Below are 20,196 nucleotides of genomic sequence, written 5' to 3'. Positions count from 1 at the left end.
AGCAACTACTGGCCCCAGGGGGTTTGGCCCAGCATCCCTAGCAGTTAAGTGCAATGCTTTCAAAAAGAAACTTGGCATGGGGAATGTTCCCCAGCACCAGCCAGGAGGGACTGGATTTGTCCTGCAATATCCCCAGCGCAGGAAGGTGAGGAGCCCTTTCGCCAACTGCCAAGACCACCCGATTTTCCTGGAGGAGCTGAGGGCCGGCCCATGGGTCCGCCGTGCCAAGACCGTGCTGGAGGAAGGGGCGTTCAGTGGGGCGGATCAGCCCACGCGCGATTCTGCAAAGCCCCAGTGCACGTGTTGACCATCCAGCGAGGTCACCAGCTCCTGACGCTGGGCTGCAGAGGAGCTCACGCGCTTGATTAAATCCTGCTGCCTTCGGCACGCGCTTCCAGGCTTTGCTGCGAGGCCGGCACAGGTTGCCTACACRTTCATGGGATGCCCAGGCGATGGCTGGGGGCTGAACGCAGCCCCAAGTGCAACCAAACCCAACCTGGTGAGGCTACCGCGGCCTCCGCAGCTGTCAATGAATGCAACCGCGGCCATCGCTTGGTAAAATATATTTTTATTTGTTCATACAAATAGTATGAATTATCAGAATTTCATTTTCCTAGAAACATCTTTCTCTGTGTAAAATTAATTTGTGTTTTACATACCACAAAATACTTGATTTACAATTTCTTTTCAGATTTTGGGGGCGGGGGGTTGTGGCTTTTTTTGCTTTTAGGTTTTATTTTGTTTTGAGGGGGCTTTTTTTGTTTTTTACAAATCGGCTATTCTCTAGTACCATGTTACAGACAACACATCACTAATATCCATACTGCACTTCGGAATACAGGACTGAATGAAACTCAGCCATAAATTAAAGTTACAATGTGAAAAAAGAACTTCTACTCACACCCCCAAGCTTAACTTAAAAAAAAAAAAGGTATATATATATATATATATATATATATATATATATGTATTTTTTAAACGATGACAATAGCATTGACTCCAGTATTAGCAAGCCAGATGTAGACCATGGGGTATTCACCTTTACTGTCGTATTGGTTAGGTAAGGCCTTTCTATTAAATGAAGTCTAGTAGTCTAGTACAGACTTCGTTACAAACGATATTGAGCCAGGGCTAACAATTTGCTTAAGGTTAGAAGAGTTATTATTCACTCTCAGTACTTCTACTCTCCAACAAAGATTGCTTCATGAGGGCACTTTGCAGCGAGGCTCGATTACACAAATCAAGCCCCCAGTCTGCTGCGTTTCACGGAGCTGAGGAAGGCATCAGGATATTAAAAAGTTGTTTCCAAGAAAGCAAGAGGGAAAAGATATGGGATGCTAAATCTTCCGGCATTAAAAAACAGGCAGGCACGCGCACACGCACTCCGAAGGGAACCAAACGGAAATGAAGCCACGGCAAAGCAATAAATCCCAGAGGCTCTTGCCGCTCGGCCAGCGAAGCCGCTTTGGGGAAGTGGCGTAGTCGAGTTTGGGAGCTTGCCCCGGAGCACATGGAGACGAGCTTCGTTCCACCCATTGCATAAGCCAGCTAGTAGGAAGACCGAGGATCCGAGACCCAAAAATCATTCTTTTCCACCAGGTTCTGGTTTCCCAAAGGAAGTATTTTTTTTTCTCACCCCCCACCCCCAACCCATTCCCCTCGATCACTCAACGCTAGCAGGGTGCTTGTGATAAAACAGACACACCTGTGTATTTATCACCTCGCCCTGGCAGCAGGGAACAGAGCAGGGGGTCCTGGCTTGAGCAAAAACCAGAGACTCCAAACATGCATAGATCCAACACCACTCAAGGGTTTCATCTGAACAGGGCAGCACAGGACTCCTGTGTGCTGCCTACCAGCCTGCCTTGCCCTTTTGCTACACTTGCATTTTTTTGTGTGGTCACTTTTGTGACTTCTGAAAGGGGGACTGCGTTGATCCAAAGCGGCACTTCTGTTGCTAGAAATGACTTGGGGCAAAAAAGAGAGGATTTGCTAGAACTTGCCTTTCCATGGGAGCAGGAGACATTCTGAGGCAATCCCCCAGGGGGAATTTGTATCTTGCTCCTGCCGGCTTTGCTACAGGGCTCAGTCCTGACACAAGGCATCCTCCCTTTCCTTAGCTGAAATGGCTCCAAAGAGCCTTTTCATCACGAAATAGCCACAGCAGACAGCTGTAAGGGGCAGGCAAGAGCAAGGAGGCTGTTAAAGTAAATGAAACAGCTGGGAAACACCACTGACTACACCCTACCGCAGCTGGGCACGGCTCAGCAATGTGCTGTTCAAAGGCTTTCTCTATGGGCTACTGCAGGGAGAGGTGCAGGGCACCTAATTTATCCAGGCAACACATATAAAGCTAGAGTATCGGCACCTGCTGGTGCATTTGCTGTTTCAAGTTTTACTACATTGCACACCTTATGCAAGGGCTCAGATGGTAACACCATGAGATTTACTTAGCACGCTCCAAGCTGGTGTCAGTACATCATCTCAGGTGTCCCTGCACACTGTAAGTTAGGTGCGCGCCTATAGCATGTTGCATCTAAATTCTGAGTTGGATTAAAGGTTTTAAAAGCCCACATTCATGCCATAGTTGCACAATGACAACACGGCCCTGCTTCTATTAGAAGCTCAAGGAGCAAATCGTTTCTGATGTTACCTCATTCCACCTCTCAGGGGTGGCACTGCTACAAGAAGTGCCTTCCTCGGGATAGGGAAAGGGGTCAAAATCCCAACTGGGGCCTGAGACACAGCAAGTGGAAATCTTAATCCAGCGTGTCCTGATGCCTCAAAGCGTTCAACCCCACCTGAGGGATGGGTTTTTAGGTTACTGCACCGTGGTCGGCCCGCTCCTGTCTCTGAAGGCTCAGGTTCCTGGGCTGCGCAGCTGCCACCCCAGCGCTCTCGTGTGCCGCTCCTGAGCCCAAGTGTAACCTCCACTTCCCCCTGCTTTCCTACAGAGCCATCTCTGTTGGAAAAGCAGCATCTCCTCCTGGTGCTGAGCAAACACTGCTCCAGGGAGAGACCACAGACAAGGTGTTCAACCAAAACATGACCGAAGCCAAGACCACTAACAGGGACAAGGCTGAGGTCCCCCATTCTCCTTTCATCTGCTTCGGCTCCCAAGGTGCTGGAGGTGCAGCCAACTGCGTTGTGTCCTCTGCGATCTTCTGCTGATGGGGACAGCCACGAGCAGCCACTTCGGGTTTTGCAAACAGCTCCGTGGCTCTGGTGGTGTCTTTGGTGCATGCAAACAGGTTCCTCTCTCTGCATTGCCGGTTTAGCCTTTTCCCAGTGGGGCTGTGTGTGCGCAAGCGCTCCTAGGGGTGACGTTTAAGAGTCATTCAGACCAGCACTGAAAATGCCACATATTATATATATATATTTTTTACATTTGTCCTGCAGTAAAGATTTAAAATGCATAGAAAGATAGCGGGAAAGAGCCTCCTTGGCAAAAGGCAAGAAGGAAACGTACACTGAGGAGACAGCTCTCCCCATGCAACAGTCTCTCAACCTCCCCACTTCTCCTTTAGAAAAAGAGAACGTTATCCGTACAGCAGGGGCTCGGGATACGGAAGCCAGCAGAAGACAACCAGGTCAGTAGGAGCTGTATGGCTTGGGGGTCCCTACGCTTTATATCCACTGGGAAAACAAGCAGCTCTTCAGCAGAGGTATCCAGTTGGACGGAGATGCACAGACTCCCTCCCCACCCGCCTCAGCTCCTCCGTAGCCCACGAACCCCCCTGCCAGGGCCGCGGGATCTGTCAGGAAAGCTGCGGGACGAGGGAGCACAACACCCGAGCAGAGACTGGGACACCGTAATAGGGAAAGCAAGTGTTTATAAAGGCCAGATACCCGTAACAAAAATAAATTTGTGCTTTCCCTCCTGCCCCACCCTCACCTTTTTTTTGTTTTTTAAATACAAATTTTTGTTTAGGAAAAAATGGAAGCACCATCTGTTACAAACCAAACCAAAAAGAGGAGAAAACAGGGAAAAAAAAAAAAGGAGAGACATATTAGAATTAAACACCGTGGAATGTTAAACAGGTTATGGGCTACCGTTCTAGCCAGTGCRGTTAGGCAGCTTAGTGAATTAATTGCTTAGGAATTAAAAATAAATTATTATAAAATAGATTTCTGTACATTTTACATACATATATATCTCTTTATATACGCAAACCGTGCTGGGCAAGTAATTACAGAGGACTTTCCCAYGCCAGCCTCAGTCCCAGCCGAAGTCCTGCCCCGTCATCTGGTAGAACTTCATGTTGAAAGGCCGGTAGAAGTCCCGCAGTCTTTGCACCACCTCTTGGTCTATGTCGGGGTGGGTCCTGCCTTTCGTCTTCCCCAGGCAGTGGGGTTTGCTGCTGCCTTCTGCCTTCTTCAGGCACGGGAAACCCTTGGTTTTGTTGAAGTAGAAGTGTTTGTCCGTGATGATCCTCTTGAGGCCCAGAAAGTCCTGGACCCTGCCCAGCTCCCCCGCAGGGTCACTGATCAGCCTCTCCCCRCTGACAAAGAGGATCTGCCCGATGGGGAAGTACAGGAGCCAGTTCTCCAAGTGCTTGGCGTAGATGCCAATCTGGATAGCGCTCCATGAGGTGTCGATCAGGCCCGTAGTCCTGTTTTTGAAGGTCAGGCTCTCAAAGGTGGGGATATCGGGCTTCTTGGAGAGCGTCTGGGTGTAGTCCGATATGGCTCTGGTCACGGGGTCCCGCACGACCACGATGAGCTTTGTGCCCTTAGACATGGAGGAGATGCGGGCCGGAGCCTCCTTGGTGACAAAGTAGCTGGGAGTCTTCTCCATGGTGATCTGCCCCTCAAGGGTCCTGGGCATGAGGTCCCTGCCAGACAAAACACACACACACACACACACACACACACACACACACACTGGTTAGAAGGGCAGGGAACAGGGAAGGAAAAATGCATATATACATAAATATATATACCCAGACACAGATGCACAAGAACTTTCCTCCCTAAAATGCCTACACAGGTCATTTAGCCCATACAGATAAATCCAATTTCCAATGATTTAGGGATTAGGGGGGATTATTATTAAAGGCCACTGCATTAGAAATCCAGCTCAGTAATCCCCCAGTTATTCATGAGTGGATTTTCTGTAGCATGGCTAGCTGTACTGCACCAGCCCTATATGAATCAGGATGAGTCCAGAGCTGCATTTTGCGTGGACCTGGGCCAGGTGGCTTTCCAGGCTCAGCCCAACACCAGTGCGGGAGAGTGGAGATCCCTCAGCCCCAGCCCACTTTCCTGCATTGCCCGGAGGTTTGTTTTCGCCAGGGTAACGAGAGGACCCGCGTAATGCAAAGGCATTTCAGGTTCACGGAGCACATGTGCATCTTAGCACGACCCAGCATCCAGCTAGGATGACCTATCTCCATACAGAACGCAACATCAGCTCAAGAGTGGGGCTTACCCTTAAAAATACACCCTTGAAACCTAAATCCTTGAGCAATTCCACCCTMTTCCCCTGGCTCTTGGGTGGAAACTAGAGGGATCGTAGGAATGACGGAAGTGGTTTGAAGGAGAAAGAATGATTTTCTTTTTCCTAACATTCACTAAGCAGGCCTAAATATTTTAGATCATTTGCCAATACTTTCCCTTTATAATCCGACGGGACTCATTAGCACCGGGCTGCGAGACAGTTAAAAAGAGACGAGAGGGGAGTCTGYCGCAAAATTAAAGCTATAAAACTTGATTAAGTTTTCAAAACAGCACAGAGAAATGACCAACTAGTGTGTGATCYGCAAGCTTTAAACAGCATTTACCTCGGACGTATTATACTGCACACAGAGAAGCTATTCGTTCCCAGAAGCCATTCTCTTCCCTTACTGTTTTAATGCTTCTACGGCACTGCTCACAGTAGGCCCTTTGCAACCCCAAAAGCCACCAATGACTTGTATTAAATCCAATGGTTGCCCCAATGAAGAAGCCAAAGGGAAAAAAACTGACCCATCCGATCTGAGGCCAAATAATCGGAAAACCAGAAACGAATAGCTTGATTGAATTAAAAATCACAGTGTGCCTATGCAATTTGGTCAGTAGCTATTTATGCACCTGCTGTAACAGTATTTTACTCCATCGTCACCTGGCATTCACCTTACTGCAATGGGTTTACTGGCACCGACACCTCTATCCTCCACACTGCGGTGAGGCAAGCTCAGGTCCAGCCCAGAAAGCCCCTTCTGCGCCAGCCCACCAGGTCCCCATGGCAAATCTGTGCAGGTCACTGGGAGAGGCGGCGGGGCAACCCACTGACGGGAATGCCCAGTCGTGGCTGATGGGGATATCAGCTTGTGGAAACCTCCAYGAGGGGTAATCCTCCAGCCACAGTTTCAAGGTCAGGCATGCCGAGTTTCACACGTTACACACAGTGCCAGATAAAACGGTCTACTGGACTCGTGGGACAAGTGACCTTCTGGAAGTCAGAAGCCAGCTCGTGCCAAAAAATAGTAACCAAAATAAAACTCTGATTAATCTTTTGCCTCTCTGGCTACCTCTGCAAACCCCTAATGGCAGCACAGAACAGAGCCAGTCAATAACGCTCAGAGAGTGACTCTTAAATCTAACGTGAGCTGATGCGGATTTCGACAGACTACTCATTAAGTGGTGTCTCTTTTTATGGCCACATTAAATCTGAGTTCTACATCCTGCGCTGGCCACCGACTGGTTTCCAGCTTGATTTAAGAGGCCAGTTTCGACCCATGAAGTCCTTAATGGCCTGGGACCTGCCTAGAGAGGAAACTGCTTTCCAAGATGTGCTCGGCATGGCAGTGCTGGCAGACAGACATACTGAAGCCCTCCATGGCAGTCAGTCTGTCAGGTATGGGGGCCCAGACCGTGAGACTGACTTCTCCTCCAGAGCTACCAAAGCCAGTATTTATTAGTCTCCAGGGAATGATGCRAGACTTATTTTTTTTCTCCTTGCACAAGAGAGACACTGAGTAGGGCTGGGCCACTGAGCCGTGTGAAACACGGGAAGAAATTGCTGGGGTGGAGATGCTGAATCAGTTGATCTGGTTTGGGAAACAGTGGCTCTTAATTAGCATTTCAACGAACATAGGTGAGTGCACCAGTCCACTCCGTAGAAGTGGAGAAAAACAAGGAGCAACTCTTTGTCCACTTCTTTGAATGAAGATCCACCAGCCTCACCTCAGTGGCCTCATGGTCCAGTCAGCATCTGAACCCACTCTCTTGACTTGTTGCTGAGTTCATCTAACCCGTCTCATTTCCAATACAAGTTGAGGGCACTCAGTTCTGTGCAGGTTTAGACCCTTAATTTGGTATTTTTGCAGAGGACCCAAATGGGTCCTCTGTGCCATGCTCCCTTCACTGCACCATCCTTGGCATTTTACAGATGGGTTTCTTTAACTAGGAACTTCTCCGCTGATGAAGGCAAAGCACATTGACACTGCTACCACAGTCTGCCTTGGTCAGCAGAGACTAAAATGGGCAGGGATAGAAATGGGGTCTCCAACCCAAGAATGAGAACTGAATCAATCAAAACCTGCCTTCCAGACCCTAGCTCTAACACTCTCCTTCCTTCATTGCACCCAGACAGATGACAGGCACAGCCCAAGACTAAGACCCTCAAGATAGTCTCAGACTCTGCCTTGTTTAAAAAGTGGCTGCATAAAAGCCAGACAACAGCAMGTGAAGACAAATATTGTGGTCCACGGATATGGCTTGAATCTCTGACAACATCACATCCAGGAAAGCAAAGCTCAGGCCTGCGCACAGCAAGGATCTTTCCCATAATTTGCATAATCTCCCAGGGAGGCTTCATCCGTCATGCTGGCAGCAGGAGACAACAGAGCCTCAGGGACAGGAGTAACTGGTAAGTTTGCTGCTCTGAACTCACATAGGTGAAGACGCCACCAAGAACAGTTTATTCCCATTCAAACCACAACTGGAAAAGGGCAAACTGACCCACATATAGCACTACAACTACAATGCAACACTCCAGACGGAAGTGTTGATGGAAGCAGGACCAGACATCTGGTCCTGAGGCTCCAAGACAGCAAAGGCTCCACTAAACCACAGACACTGCAGAGCAGGAGCAAAGGAGCCATAACGGCCAGAGCAGCTGTAGACACAGTGTGCTGGCAGGAGGTAACCCTTTTGGGCGAACGGAGGGAGGGTCAGCAGAAACCCACATGAACCACAGCYCCATGGCAGGTGGACAGAGCCGCTAATACTCTCCACAGTTCATCACTGGGGCAGCTCGTGACAGTTATGGCATCCTTTATTTCCATGGTGGCTTCACAGACACTGGAGACCTGGGCAGCTTCTGCCCTCTGTTTGGTGCAAGATAAGAACCGCAGAGGTGCATCCACCACTGTTGGCAGTATAGGAGTAGAAAAGGAGATCAAAAGAGGAACTAGCCTATGGGAAACAGGGAATTCAGCCTTCATATGAAAGCAGCCACACCAGTCTGGACGGGGGCTAGACGGAGACACAACAGAGGGCTGTAGTGGGTACTCAGGTGGAAAATAAAGATAGTATGAAAAACTTGGCAAGCAATCCATCGTCTTGTTATCCCTCTGCCTCCTGGCAATCTGGAATTCAAAGACCTCTGGAGCCAGCAGTTTCATCCAAATCATCATATTTAATATTGACTATGAAGTGTCTGATCTTTTCAAGCCCATGAATACTCCTGGCCTTGAGAACATCCCACAGCAGAGTCCCAGCACTGAAGCGCTGCCTTTACTCGTCCTTTGAACCCCTGTCCCTGCTCAGGGAAGGGTTAAGGCACCTGCTTTAGGAGCATTGAAGAGGAAAAGCCAAGATGATGAACACCAGCAGACTCCGGCATCTCTCATCCCCCCCCCCCCCCCCGAGCTCAGTGGGCAAAGCACTGGTGGATCTCAGTGCAGCTCCACCAACCCCGGTGGAGCCGCAGCCTTGTGTCAGCGGGGGACCTGCCCCCAAAAGTGCCCGGGGACAAGTCTCAGCAGGATGAGGGAGCTGCTGCGTGAGCACAGCTATGAATTTTCCCCAGGCGGAGAGCAGAGCCCCTAACTCTGAGCTATTAACATGTCAAGAGAGACAGAGGAAAAGCTTTTTCTTTAATGAATATTTCCTCAGTGAAGCCTGCATCCTTCGCAGGCGAAGTGATAGGCTTAGCCTAAAGATGGATTGGCCTACTTTACCTATTAACCACTTAGACTAATGTAATAAAGGCTCTCTTTATTCAAACAGCCCTAATCCCCAGCCCTGTGCTGGAATAAGAAGGGATGCTAAAACGAACTTCACCAGGCTGCTCTTTGGAGGGGCACTGGGAGGGGATTTTTTTTTTTTTTTTTTTTTAATCACAAACTTCTCTAATGCAAAAAACGGACCCGGCACGAGATAAATTTACAAAGTCAGAATGACAGGTGGCCACACGGTAATCCAATCCTGCAGCCTAATGCCCTTTGTGGCAGCTTTTGTCTGCACAGAGGGACTCGCAGCTAATCTGCTGACACTTTGCAATAAAGAATATGGAGCGGGGCTATTGCCAGGGCCGGGAGGTGGGGGACGTGGGGGGCTTTACAAACTGGTGAGCTGTTGCTCATTTGTAACGAGCTGGCAGGTACGAGAGACCTCGAGGACAGCCTGGCTAACCAGCCATGCAGCTGGAGCTTGGCAGGACCGGTGGGGAAACCCAACTGGGAACCCGGCGGGAGGACGGCCAAGGGCAAGGACGTGCATTCGCCCGCTCTGCTGCGCTGCGCCCACGCACGCACCCTGCCCCAGGGAGCATTGCTGGGCATCCACTGCCCACGCAGCCCAGTGAATCACATCCCATACCAAAGCCCTGATGGATCTCCCTGCCAAGAGGCCAACCGGCAAACATACCCGTAACCCCGTGGCAAAACCCCCTTTGCGCTGAACACGGCAGTCGTGACCATTTTATCTCCAGGGATGCCTGGGAAGAGCTTTCGTTCCCTCCACGCACCCTCCCTTGCTTCCTGTTATTCACAAACACCAGTCACCCACCGGGCTAAATCCGACTGGGGATTTAAGGTGTCTAAAGCCTCTACTGTGATGCTGACTCATCCCAGGGTGGCTGCAGACCCAGCTGCCCCCGGCTGTCTGCCCAGCCCTGAGGTTACCGTCATGCTGCGAACCACAGCCATGCAAAAGTCCAGGCACCGGGAGCTCCAGCGGCTCCTGCTCCCAGAGCCATTGCCTCCAGCGCAGGGATGGCCAGGGACAGCAATCCCTCCCGCGGGGATGGGGACGGCTTGGGAACTGGAGTCCAAGCACCAAGGCGGATGAGGAATTGTCCGTCCTGGGGAGGATTTCTTGCTGAATATATCCTTTGCACTACCCTGAAAGGGACCAGGAGCAGAAGCTACCAAACACCCGGGCAGTAACAGCCCTTTTGGAGATATTCAGATGTTGTGTTAAGCGAGAAGCAGGGAGCTCAGCCCCGAACCTCTCCAGTGCCAGAAACCTCCCTGGCACGGGACCTGCCCGCTTAACACACCATGCACAGCACCGCTGCAGGAGTGAGATCTTGAACTGATAGCTGCTGTCGAGGCAAAACAAGCCAGGAGGCAGAGAGAAGGGTGCAAAACCTCCCCGTGCCCTGGCGTGCTGAAGCCCCACGTTGCTGCAGCACCGGTGAGTGCCGAAATCAGAGCGTCTCCTGTGCAGCAGCGACGGCATGCTCCAGGCTCAATCCCCTCCGTCTTGCGGCCGCTACCCAGCGGCTGGATTCGCCCTCTGGCCATCCCACATAAGCTGTCTCAGCTTCCTCCGCAAGGATGACAAAACTTTGCTCCTAGAGGGAGAAGGATGAGGTAAGGATAGTTGTGTATAGGGGATTCTGCAAATAAGAGAAGTGTCGTTATTGCTAGGATGAAACATCTCAGTGTCCATCAACATCTTCACAGCCTACCAGGCTGGAGGCAAAGCCCAGTTCTCTCCCAAGGAGCAAGAACATAGGGGAAAGGGGGAAAAAGCAAGTCAAACTATTTTAGATTTCAGCCATATTCATGCCAAGTTCAGGCCTGTAATCCAGAATCACTTGCTTTTCTGCACAACAGTGCACACTCAGAGCATCTGACCAATTTCAGGCCAGTTTCTACCCAAATTCCTGACCATTGTTTCAGGAAGACAAGAAGTGCTCTCTTTCCATAAAACTGATATTTGGAAACCTGGCAGTTCCTGGGGAAAGTACCCCAAAATCCTAACAACAGGCAGTCTAACAAACCACATCATAGATTAGATTCAAAACTTATGGAGAGAAGGTGAACAGAAATGAAAAAAGCTAAATAAATAAATTTAGACCAAGTGAGCTAATTCCAGTGATCTTGAAAAAGAGCTGGAGACACTGAGAAAAGGGTGCATATAGGGGGGGGTGATAGCTCCATCACCGGCACCGAGCAGCTTTGCCTTCCACCTTGTCCACCCTGCCGGGGTGATAACCACTTGTTCCCAGTCTCTGAGACAGCATGTTGCTGACAGCAAGCAGGAAAAATTTACAGCGGCTATCAAAGCAGCCAAGGGCCAGATTAAAAACGCCGCCTTGCAGTCGGGCCTGATAGCAAGTGAGAGCTCCGAAAGGAATAAGGTCTGGGAAGCAAAAACGCAGTCCAAGATAAGAGCTTTATACAACCTCTTGTCTTGAAAATACTGTATTAGAGCCCTGTTTGAAGCATCTTTTCTGCACGCAGGCTCCGCGCCGGCTCCCCCCAAGAGCTCAGCATCAGCCACTCAGCTCCCGCACYGGCTGCAAGCAGATGGTTCCCGGTGCAAGGCGCCTCCCAAATTCACACTTGCTTCTGCGGGAGCCGACAGCACTCAGCACCTTGCAAGATGCCAGCCTCCGCCGCCAGCTCAGCACAGCGGCATCAGGTGGAAAAGCCTGGAGTCAAGCAGAAGCCGCGGCGCTCGATCTGCTCTGACCCCAGCCAGCCCTCCTTAACGCGGAGCTGACCCGTTGCACCAGTCCCAACGTGCTCAACAACTGGAGAATCCGCCTATTCCCAGCTTTCCCGGGATGTGGGGGTCTTAGAGAGGATTTTGAAGGGCTTCAGCCCCCATCTTCTTCCTGCGGGGTATTACCGTACCCAGACCACATTCACTGGAGTTCACAACCAGCTTTCAACTGGCTTTATGGAGCTTAAATTAGGCACTGTTATCTCCATTATCACTAGGGAGCAGAACTCCTTCATATTTGTTATGACAAGCCAAAAGCCAAAACAAGCTAGATTACTACAAAGGCCTTTAAAATCCACAGCAAATTTTGCAAAAGACTTTAAAATCACCAAAAGGAGTCCCAGTCCTTCCCAGCACCCACCAGCAGAAGGGGGGTCTCTGTTAGAAATACCGCACGGTTTAGCCAGCCGCTCAAAAGCTGGACATTTTAACAGTGGCTCTTCCTTCCAGCTTGATAATAAAATGATCAAATCCCAGAAATACTATTTTAAAGCAAGACTCTGACAAGCCCAGGGAAAGAACGTTAAAGTAATAAAGCGTTTTAATTACATCCCGGAGTCTGCCATCAGCATCAAGGTCAACAGGCTTTGAAATTACCACTTGGCTCTGATTCTGCTTTCTCATGGCAGCAGATCCGGGTGGGGGCAGCAGAAAGATGAAGGAGGAGGAAGAAAGGGAGAGAGAGGAGGCAATACCAAATTCCTGTTTTGGGGCAGGAGCACTCACAGGCTGATTATTTCACACCTCAGGTTTTTCTTACCATAATCTCGCCTCGCTTGGGCTGCCCTCGTCTCTTGACGTCGCACCAAGGACCTGTACGGTAGCACCATGGCCTCTCCCCATTTTATTAGCCGGGAGCGAGGGCGACATGTGCGCCTTTGCCTCAAGCGGGAACCCCTCGTTTGGGCTGGCAAATTATACAACAATAAAATGGAACGGCTGTGAACCAGCCTCGGCCTTTTTGAAACGGGTGTAACTCTATCCGGTGCCGTCAAACACTTGCCATGACATTTACACAAAACAGATGATGGGAATTAATGAACTTCAGGGGTGAGGAAGAGGGAGATGGAAAGGAGGAGGGAAAACGGGAAAAATAATTGGGCCTGAGAGTCACCTTCTCCTCACCCGCCTCTCCCCCTGCCCCCAGGTCTCTGCCAGCTCCCCTTCACCTGTCGGGGAGTTTGGGGATTAGCGGGCGGATGGAGGGAGAGGAGGGTAATAGCGTGTGAAGGCTCCCCATCACGAAGCTGCTCCGGGGCTTTGATGCAGCTGGAGAGCTGGCACCCAAGTCTCCACGGGAGGCACGGCCCCACRCTGCGCTGGTGCCCCGCGGGAACGGGGCTCACTCCTCAGCCGGGGACGGGCAGCAGGGTCTGATCTACATTCCTTTGAAGTGGATGGAAAAATCCCATCAAAGGCTGGGGAGCGAGGGGAGACACGGAGCCCTGGCAGATGGTCCTTTTGCCTCCCGCAGCCTCCCCGCTAAGACCCAATCCACGCATGCAAACCTGGCTCGCACCAAACCGCCCAGGCAAATCAATGCAAAGCAGTGCCCCAAGCGGGCACGACGCACCACTGTAGTCATTAGCTATTTGGAAAGACTTTATCCACTCCCCAAAATCGCTGCATTCGGTGAGATCAGACCTAAGCACTGCCCCAGCAAGCCAGCGCAGGCAGTCGGATCCTCCCCACTTTGCAGGCGAAAGGAACGGAGGCAGCTTGCCCAGGCGCAAAAACACAGCTGAGAAGACCCAGCCAGCATCTCAGGCTCACGTCCAACCACCTAAGCACACCACCGGGGCGGTGCGTGGTCACAAGACTTTCAGCGTTAGTAGCTGCCTGAGCTCCTGACCCGGACCATGCTGCATGTGACCACAGGCTGCAGAGGACCTGGGCCATGCACAAACGAGGCCTGTTGCCTCCAAGGCACCAACCTCTCCTCCGTCCAGCAAAACGCTGCCCTGCGACTGGCCCAGCAGTGCCACAGCTCCAAACTCCACCACTCTTGGACTGAAAGCAGCCAAGCAAGAACCCCACTGTAGACAGGCCCTGAAAATGAAGCAGTCCTCATTGCACACTTTTCCTCAAGCCACACAGCTAGGTTAAAACTCCTGCTCTCTGCCTTCCTTCATTGCTCCAAAGACAAGGGATCACCCCCAGTAGGAGGTGAAAGGCAGGACTTCCAAGGAAACCAGATTGATCAAAGGCTGGTATCTAAGCAGGCCTCAGCTACGCGTCCACCTTCCCCTTTCTGGGGGAGGCAATCTGTCCGCAGCTTCCTGCCGTGAAGGGGACATCAGTGCTGGATGGATGAGATGGGAGGGAAGGGGGTGGCACTACTAAAAATGGGCTTCCAAAAAACAAAAAGAAACAGCGGCGAAGCGACACAGCTGGAAACGCTGCCTGCCTCCAGGGCTGGCAAGAGATGGGAAGGAGAAAAGCTTATGGCCATTGAATCAGGTGCCACCAGCAGCTTTCTCCTGGCAGTTCGTTCCGTCCTAGGAAGGCAAATCAGTTTTATGTGCAGAACCGGTCTCCGGCGCAAAGGTTTCCTCCAGACACCCGCTCCCGCCCCCGCGTGCCGAGGCACTGAGCCACATTGCTTTCAGGGCTGACCCAAATGCAAGCCAAAAAACACTTCCCTCCCAAATACCTCCCCCACCTCGCGGCTTTAAGTGGCATAATTAGAAGTGCAGACTCACAACCAAGATAATGACATGTTATCCCTCGTAGGGCTGCAGCCTAGTATAACTAAGTGCCATATATGGTGCATTGTATAACTACAGCCTATAGGGCAGGGAATAACTTACAGCAGCAGAAACACTTGAAACACTTGAAAGCAGAAATACAACTTCTCAAAGCCTCCCTTGCGGCCAACAGGCAACACACGCAGCCGTCACTCCCAAGACATGGTAGAAGCAAAGTCACAAAGTCATTCTCTGAGGTCCGGAAGCACCTGGATAGGGCAGTTCACCTTCTCGCTGGAGATCTGGAAGCTTTTGTTGGGAACCTCTGGGAGGAAGGTCTCAAAGGGTTGGGGATCAGCCTGAAAAGCTTGGGAGAAACAGACCCTACTTGCAGATGTTCCTAAGAACGCAACCTCAGGCGGCAACCCTTCCCTTCTGCCTGGTGGCCAGCTAACCAGCTACTTCAAGTTTGACAAGGACAAGCTCTGGTGGCAGACAGTTCAGAGCTGTTTTGCAGACTTTTCCCAGCAGGAAATATATATAACCTTAAAAAAAACAAATAAACAGAAAAGCCTTTTGTTCCCTGGGGTCACCGTTCACAACCGCCCTCTACATCAGGTACTTGCACTGGGGCAGAGGCCAGAGCTGCTCCCTGGTCAGGCTGAGCCTTCCTCTAGCCCAGATCTGTGTGTCTAATCCTGTCCATAAGAGGACCAGGGCAGAGCAAGAACCGGGCAAGCAGTACTTCCCCTTCCCCCTCCACTCTCCCAGCCTTCAACTAAATTCAGCTCAGGGACTTTCCTGGGCCTGACGCAATTTGTCTATCTAGTAACCCTCAACAGATCTCTCTCTACCAACCTTTTGTCCAGGTTCCTCTTGACCCCATGTAAACTTTCTGCATGCACACCCTGCCCTCATTCCTCTCCTTGTGTGTCGTGCACCAGCTTCATGCAACAGCCCCGTTCTTGCACCAAGACACCAATCAGCCCATCCATGCCCACTATCTCCAGCCCAGCTCACACATTGCAGACTACCGCATCTGCCCCCAAGACGGCTCTTTGCTAAGTTGAGGACTCCTCACACAGAAGCTATTGCAGCCCTACGGAGCAAACCCAAAACGATGCCACTGTCATCAGGTGGCACTTGTGCACCAACCGAACACGTGCTGCAGAGACCTGGGGCTTTCCTCTGGCTCGAGAGGGGAAAATTCCCAATTATTTCTTCCCCTCTTCCCCCCAAAACAGCCTGAGAAGCTAAAACTGCTCAGTGAGCGTTCCCTCCTCCTTTGCCAGAGCCGGGCGAGAGGTTCATCAACTCCGTCAGTTCATTATATAGGCCCTCCTCTTTATGTAAACACTGAAGCCTCTTTCTATCCCCCGTCCTACTTAAAAGCTCTGAACTTCCACTAAATAATGATCTTCACTCGGGGCAGGATGGGGGGGAGAAGAGGGGGCAGCGCTTTACATATCAAAGGGCTGCTTTGGAGGGATTTACAATAATTTCAGATGAAGTGGTAAATATTCTATTCACTTCGGTTCGTCGCCAGTAGTAATTATAATCCTATTAGCAAGGTCCTAAGCAAGTGATTGCATTATCATCCAGTGAACATCTATGTGGATTTTTTTTTTTTTTTGGGGGGGGGGGAAGCATAAGCAAGTAAAGAAGTAAAAGCAACAAAAGACGCAATGGCCAGCACCTCCCTTCCCCCAGAAGGATTTGGTCTCTATTGTCCTACTGCTTCAATAGTGCTTCGCTCTGAAAGTAAGAGCTTTTGWGGGCAGTAAGGGGGTGGGGCCCAAATGAGCATCTTATTCCTTTCGGTCAGCCCCCCGTTTCCTTTCATGCCCTGCGAGATCCCCCTCGCCGGGGACCCTCGCGGGCAACAAAGAGCGCGAGGCGAGTTCCTGTTCCCGGCAGGTCCGAGGGGTGGCCAGCGGTGACACTTCGATTAAAAGCTAATTGCTGTTTCTGGATGAGTTCTTTAGAATATCGCTCAGCCTTCCCGGGCTTTTAGCGCCCACTGGTCAAGTCATGTGAGATTACTCTAATCTGTCTCCATTTCCAATAAATAAATAAATAAATAAAGACAGTTTTTGTCTAAAAGAAGAGTGGGGAGGGAGTAGTTCTGTGAAACTCATGATTTGGGGGTGGGGGGACCCTAAACCCAGCAGGAAACATGACGGAGCTAACTAGCAAACTAGGACCAAAGACTTTTTTCCAGCAGATCCCAGGCACAACTGTCTCAGCCGAGCTGTGTGTCTTACTCCTGCCTGATGTCGCCTCTTAGTACGGCCTGTTGAAGCGTTTAACAACTTATCCCTGCACCTGTGCCCCAATCGCACCAGTATAATCTTCCCTCTCTTATGGCACCTCACGGACACCAAAATTAGCCCTCACCAACTCCACCAAAAGGCTTTTCACCCCAGAGCACAGCTAGCTCAGTTCTGCTCAGTTCATCTATGGACAGAAGTCCACAGGTGACACTGGACTTTGGAGTCACACTGGCGCAGGTCTGGGACAAGACAAGATCACCATGATGGTATCCAAGAATTTATTGCAAAGCAGTAGGAACATTTTTCTCTGTAAATTAAATGGAAAACAGTCTGAAAAGCGGGGGGGGGGGATTTTAGGCATCTGCAGAGATTGAGAGCTCACAGCTCACTCAGGGGGAAAGATAAATTGTCAGGATTGCCTCTGCCTGGCTTCTGGCTCTTACACTATCATAACCAGAAGGACCAGCCATTTCTCTTTCCTCACAAATTTATAGCCTTGAGTTAACGCTCTGTTTCTAAGCTTCTGCTAAGTAAAGATTTGGTAGATCTACTTATGCATTCATAGAAACAAGGAGCTCTGCTCTTGTAGTCTAGTGCAAAGACAGCATCCCTTTGGCACCAGGGACATTACTTCTTGAATGTAACACTACTTTCGTAGCACAGATGTATTCCCATCCAAAAGAGGCAGAGGAACAGAGTCAAGGTCTTGAGTTATCAGCTAAACTGCAGTAACAGGAAAAAAGGCAAAAACCAAAGTGGGGCTTTTGCAGGCTTTTGCTAGCTCAGCTTAAGCAAAGGAAACCCAGCATGGAAGAGGTTTAAAAACAGATCAGCAAATCAGAGCTGGTGGGAAATCCAGCCCCCAGCACTGGTAAGTGAAGGCAATGAAAGTGGCCACTGCAGAGGAGAACAAAGGGTCAGTACTGCTGTCACTTGGGTTCGCCCTAGTCACCAGACCCCTCTGATCTGGGCTATTTTACACAGCTGTGCCATGGGAGTACCCTAACTCAAAGAGGAAAGATGTTGTCTTGGGCTGGCACCCTCACAGCACTCCGTGAAGGCAGGGATGTGCTGCCTGGGACCCCTCGTGCGGTAAAGGACTTTATACTTCACTTGGGGTGCTTGTAGCCCCATCGCAGTAAGAGGCCATGCAGCAGATGGCTGTACCAAGTCGGCCATGTCCAAGCAGTACTGGCACCTCGGAGGGGCATGAGCAATATTCACACTGCAGACTTCTCCCAGAGGCTCTTCCCTCTTGCCCATTCCTTTCTCCCTCATGATGGACTGAACCAGACAAAGTCTGCACAAAGCTGAAGCTCCCCACCAAAAGATGCAGCCTTCGCATGTAATCCAGCTCCTCTGTACTCTTCCTCAGAGCCTGCAGTGGAAATAACGGCTGTCAGGAAATGGTCTGAGTTATCCCAAAAGATCTCAGGTTACGGAGGCTGTGAGTAGGAAGGGCTACAGCTCTTCATGGGGCAACCTCTCACACACCAGCGAGGAGCCCAGTAGAAGGCAGGGCTGCCGCCAAGGCTCAGCTTAACGCCAAGAGGGGAGCATTGGGCAGCAGCCTGCTATGGCCTCTGGTGGTATTCATCCTTCAGCAGCGCACACACAAACCAAGCAGAGAGCAGAGCCCTTAGCCCCAAACTGCTGCCACATCCACTGATCTGCTCCCTTAATTTGGAGATGTTGGAAACCCACCAGCACTGCCACTTGCCTGTCTTTCAGAGATCTCTCCTCCTCATAGTCCTTAGGAAGGTACTTCCTTGCTGCAAAGGCATCAATCTCCTAGAGGGTTTAGATGGTTAACTGTCCAGGAAGGACCCCATGGACACGGGGATTTGGGGTACCGGGGGACGTTGTAGCAAGCGTTCAGGTGTGCAGACAGCAGCTCGGCAAGCGTCATCGCAGACTGGCTACAACCTGCTGGCTTCTAGCTGGTGGCCCTGAAGCACCAGGTACTTCAAGAAGCAGCGCACAGCTTGAACATGCGAACCAAGTAACACGGCCACTAATCCAAGCCCCTCGCCTCTCCCATGAGAGCGAAGCTCGTGGAGCTCTGCCTGTTGCTCCCCACGGAGCAGAGCCCCCCCAGCCACATCACAGCGCTCTCCCGGAGGGACATGTCACAGGGCAGGACCCTCTGACCTACCCACTGCACAGGGAGTCCCCGCTGCCTCCTGCCTGGGGAACTGAGCAGACCCAGCAAGTCTGGTGTCTCGCGCCTCCCGCTAGGACATTAGGAGATGTTTCTAACCCAGGAAACCTGTGGGAGTTTATCCCCTCAGCCTCATCCCTAAAGTCCCTGTTGTTCAAGGCCTTTTACAGGACCCCTGGAGGGTCCCTGGAGACAGTCTGGCATTTTTATGTGGTATACTGGTGGCCCAGTGCCCAAGTGAGAAGACTGCATCTCATTTTGGACCCAGTGGGCACGTCTTGTGCGTCTAATGCAGAGGAGACATCACTTTATGCATCCACCAGCCACCCATACAGTAACAAAGCACCAAAGCAGCATTTGTGTAGTCAATGTCGCATTAGCCAGAAGTTTCCCGGAAAATAAGTTTGTTTCAAGCGAAGCAGCCCCTGCCTGGGTCCGTTCCCGGGTGGCAGCCTGCAGGGATCATACAGATGTGGAGTTTTTACACCATACACTTGTAAATCAACTTTCCGGTTAAGTAGAGGTGCACCASGGACTCCTACATTGCCCCTCTCTAACCACCAGCAGCGCCACCGAGGCATGCAGAGCGAGCTGCTCTCTCGCCTACCGCAGCGGTACCTGCCATGTAAGAGCAGGGACACGCGGGACATGCTTGCACCGACAGGCCAGCTGGCTCCATCCGGGAGTTAATTCCCCCAGCAGGAGAGAGCAAGCTGCTCCCGTGGTGCCCTCAGCTTCACAGCACGGGGACGCAGCCAGTGCTTCTGCACGCCTTCCCTCTCGCCTCGGGCACCGGAGTGGCTGTGACACTGCATTTCACCTGCGCTAATTTTGCTGGGGCAGGGGGGTGGGGGGGAATCCCACACACTAAAGAGTCARCCCCTACCTAGATGTTGCCCAAGTCAACAGCCGCCGAACAAAACAGAGCCAGCAAGATACGGGCAGGACCCTGGTTCCTCGGTTGCCCCGTCCATAAATCACTGCCCCGCTCAGAGGTCTTTTGTGTTTTCCCCGAGCACATAAATTACCGCCCTAATCGGCGTGCCTGTACGGACAGGTAACAAGTCACCCAGATAACGCGGCCTTTTGTTAGGCACCCGCGCGAGCGGCCCAGCGTTTGCACAGGGAG

The 20,196-nt window shown here is 51.2% G+C and overlaps 1 protein-coding gene across 1 annotated transcript; it reads right to left on the bottom strand.

Annotated features, from left to right (window-relative positions):
• Positions 1–4,212: 4,212 nt before the first annotated feature.
• On the bottom strand, positions 4,213–18,815 carry LOC112970867 (heparan sulfate glucosamine 3-O-sulfotransferase 3B1-like). Its single transcript, XM_026075729.1, has 2 exons — positions 18,760–18,815; positions 4,213–4,835 (listed from the first exon to the last, which is right to left on the bottom strand). The coding sequence occupies exons 1-2, from the start codon at positions 18,813–18,815 to the stop codon at positions 4,217–4,219; spliced, it is 675 nt and encodes a 224-aa protein (XP_025931514.1). The 3' UTR covers positions 4,213–4,216.
• Between the last annotated feature and the right edge of the window lie 1,381 nt (positions 18,816–20,196).

The sequence above is a fragment of the Apteryx rowi genome, unplaced genomic scaffold (genome assembly GCF_003343035.1).
Source record: "Apteryx rowi isolate R43461 unplaced genomic scaffold, aptRow1 scaffold_41, whole genome shotgun sequence".
Taxonomy (NCBI): domain Eukaryota; kingdom Metazoa; phylum Chordata; class Aves; order Apterygiformes; family Apterygidae; genus Apteryx; species Apteryx rowi.
Note: the sequence above shows the minus strand (reverse complement) of the source record. Positions and strands in the feature narration are given on the sequence as shown.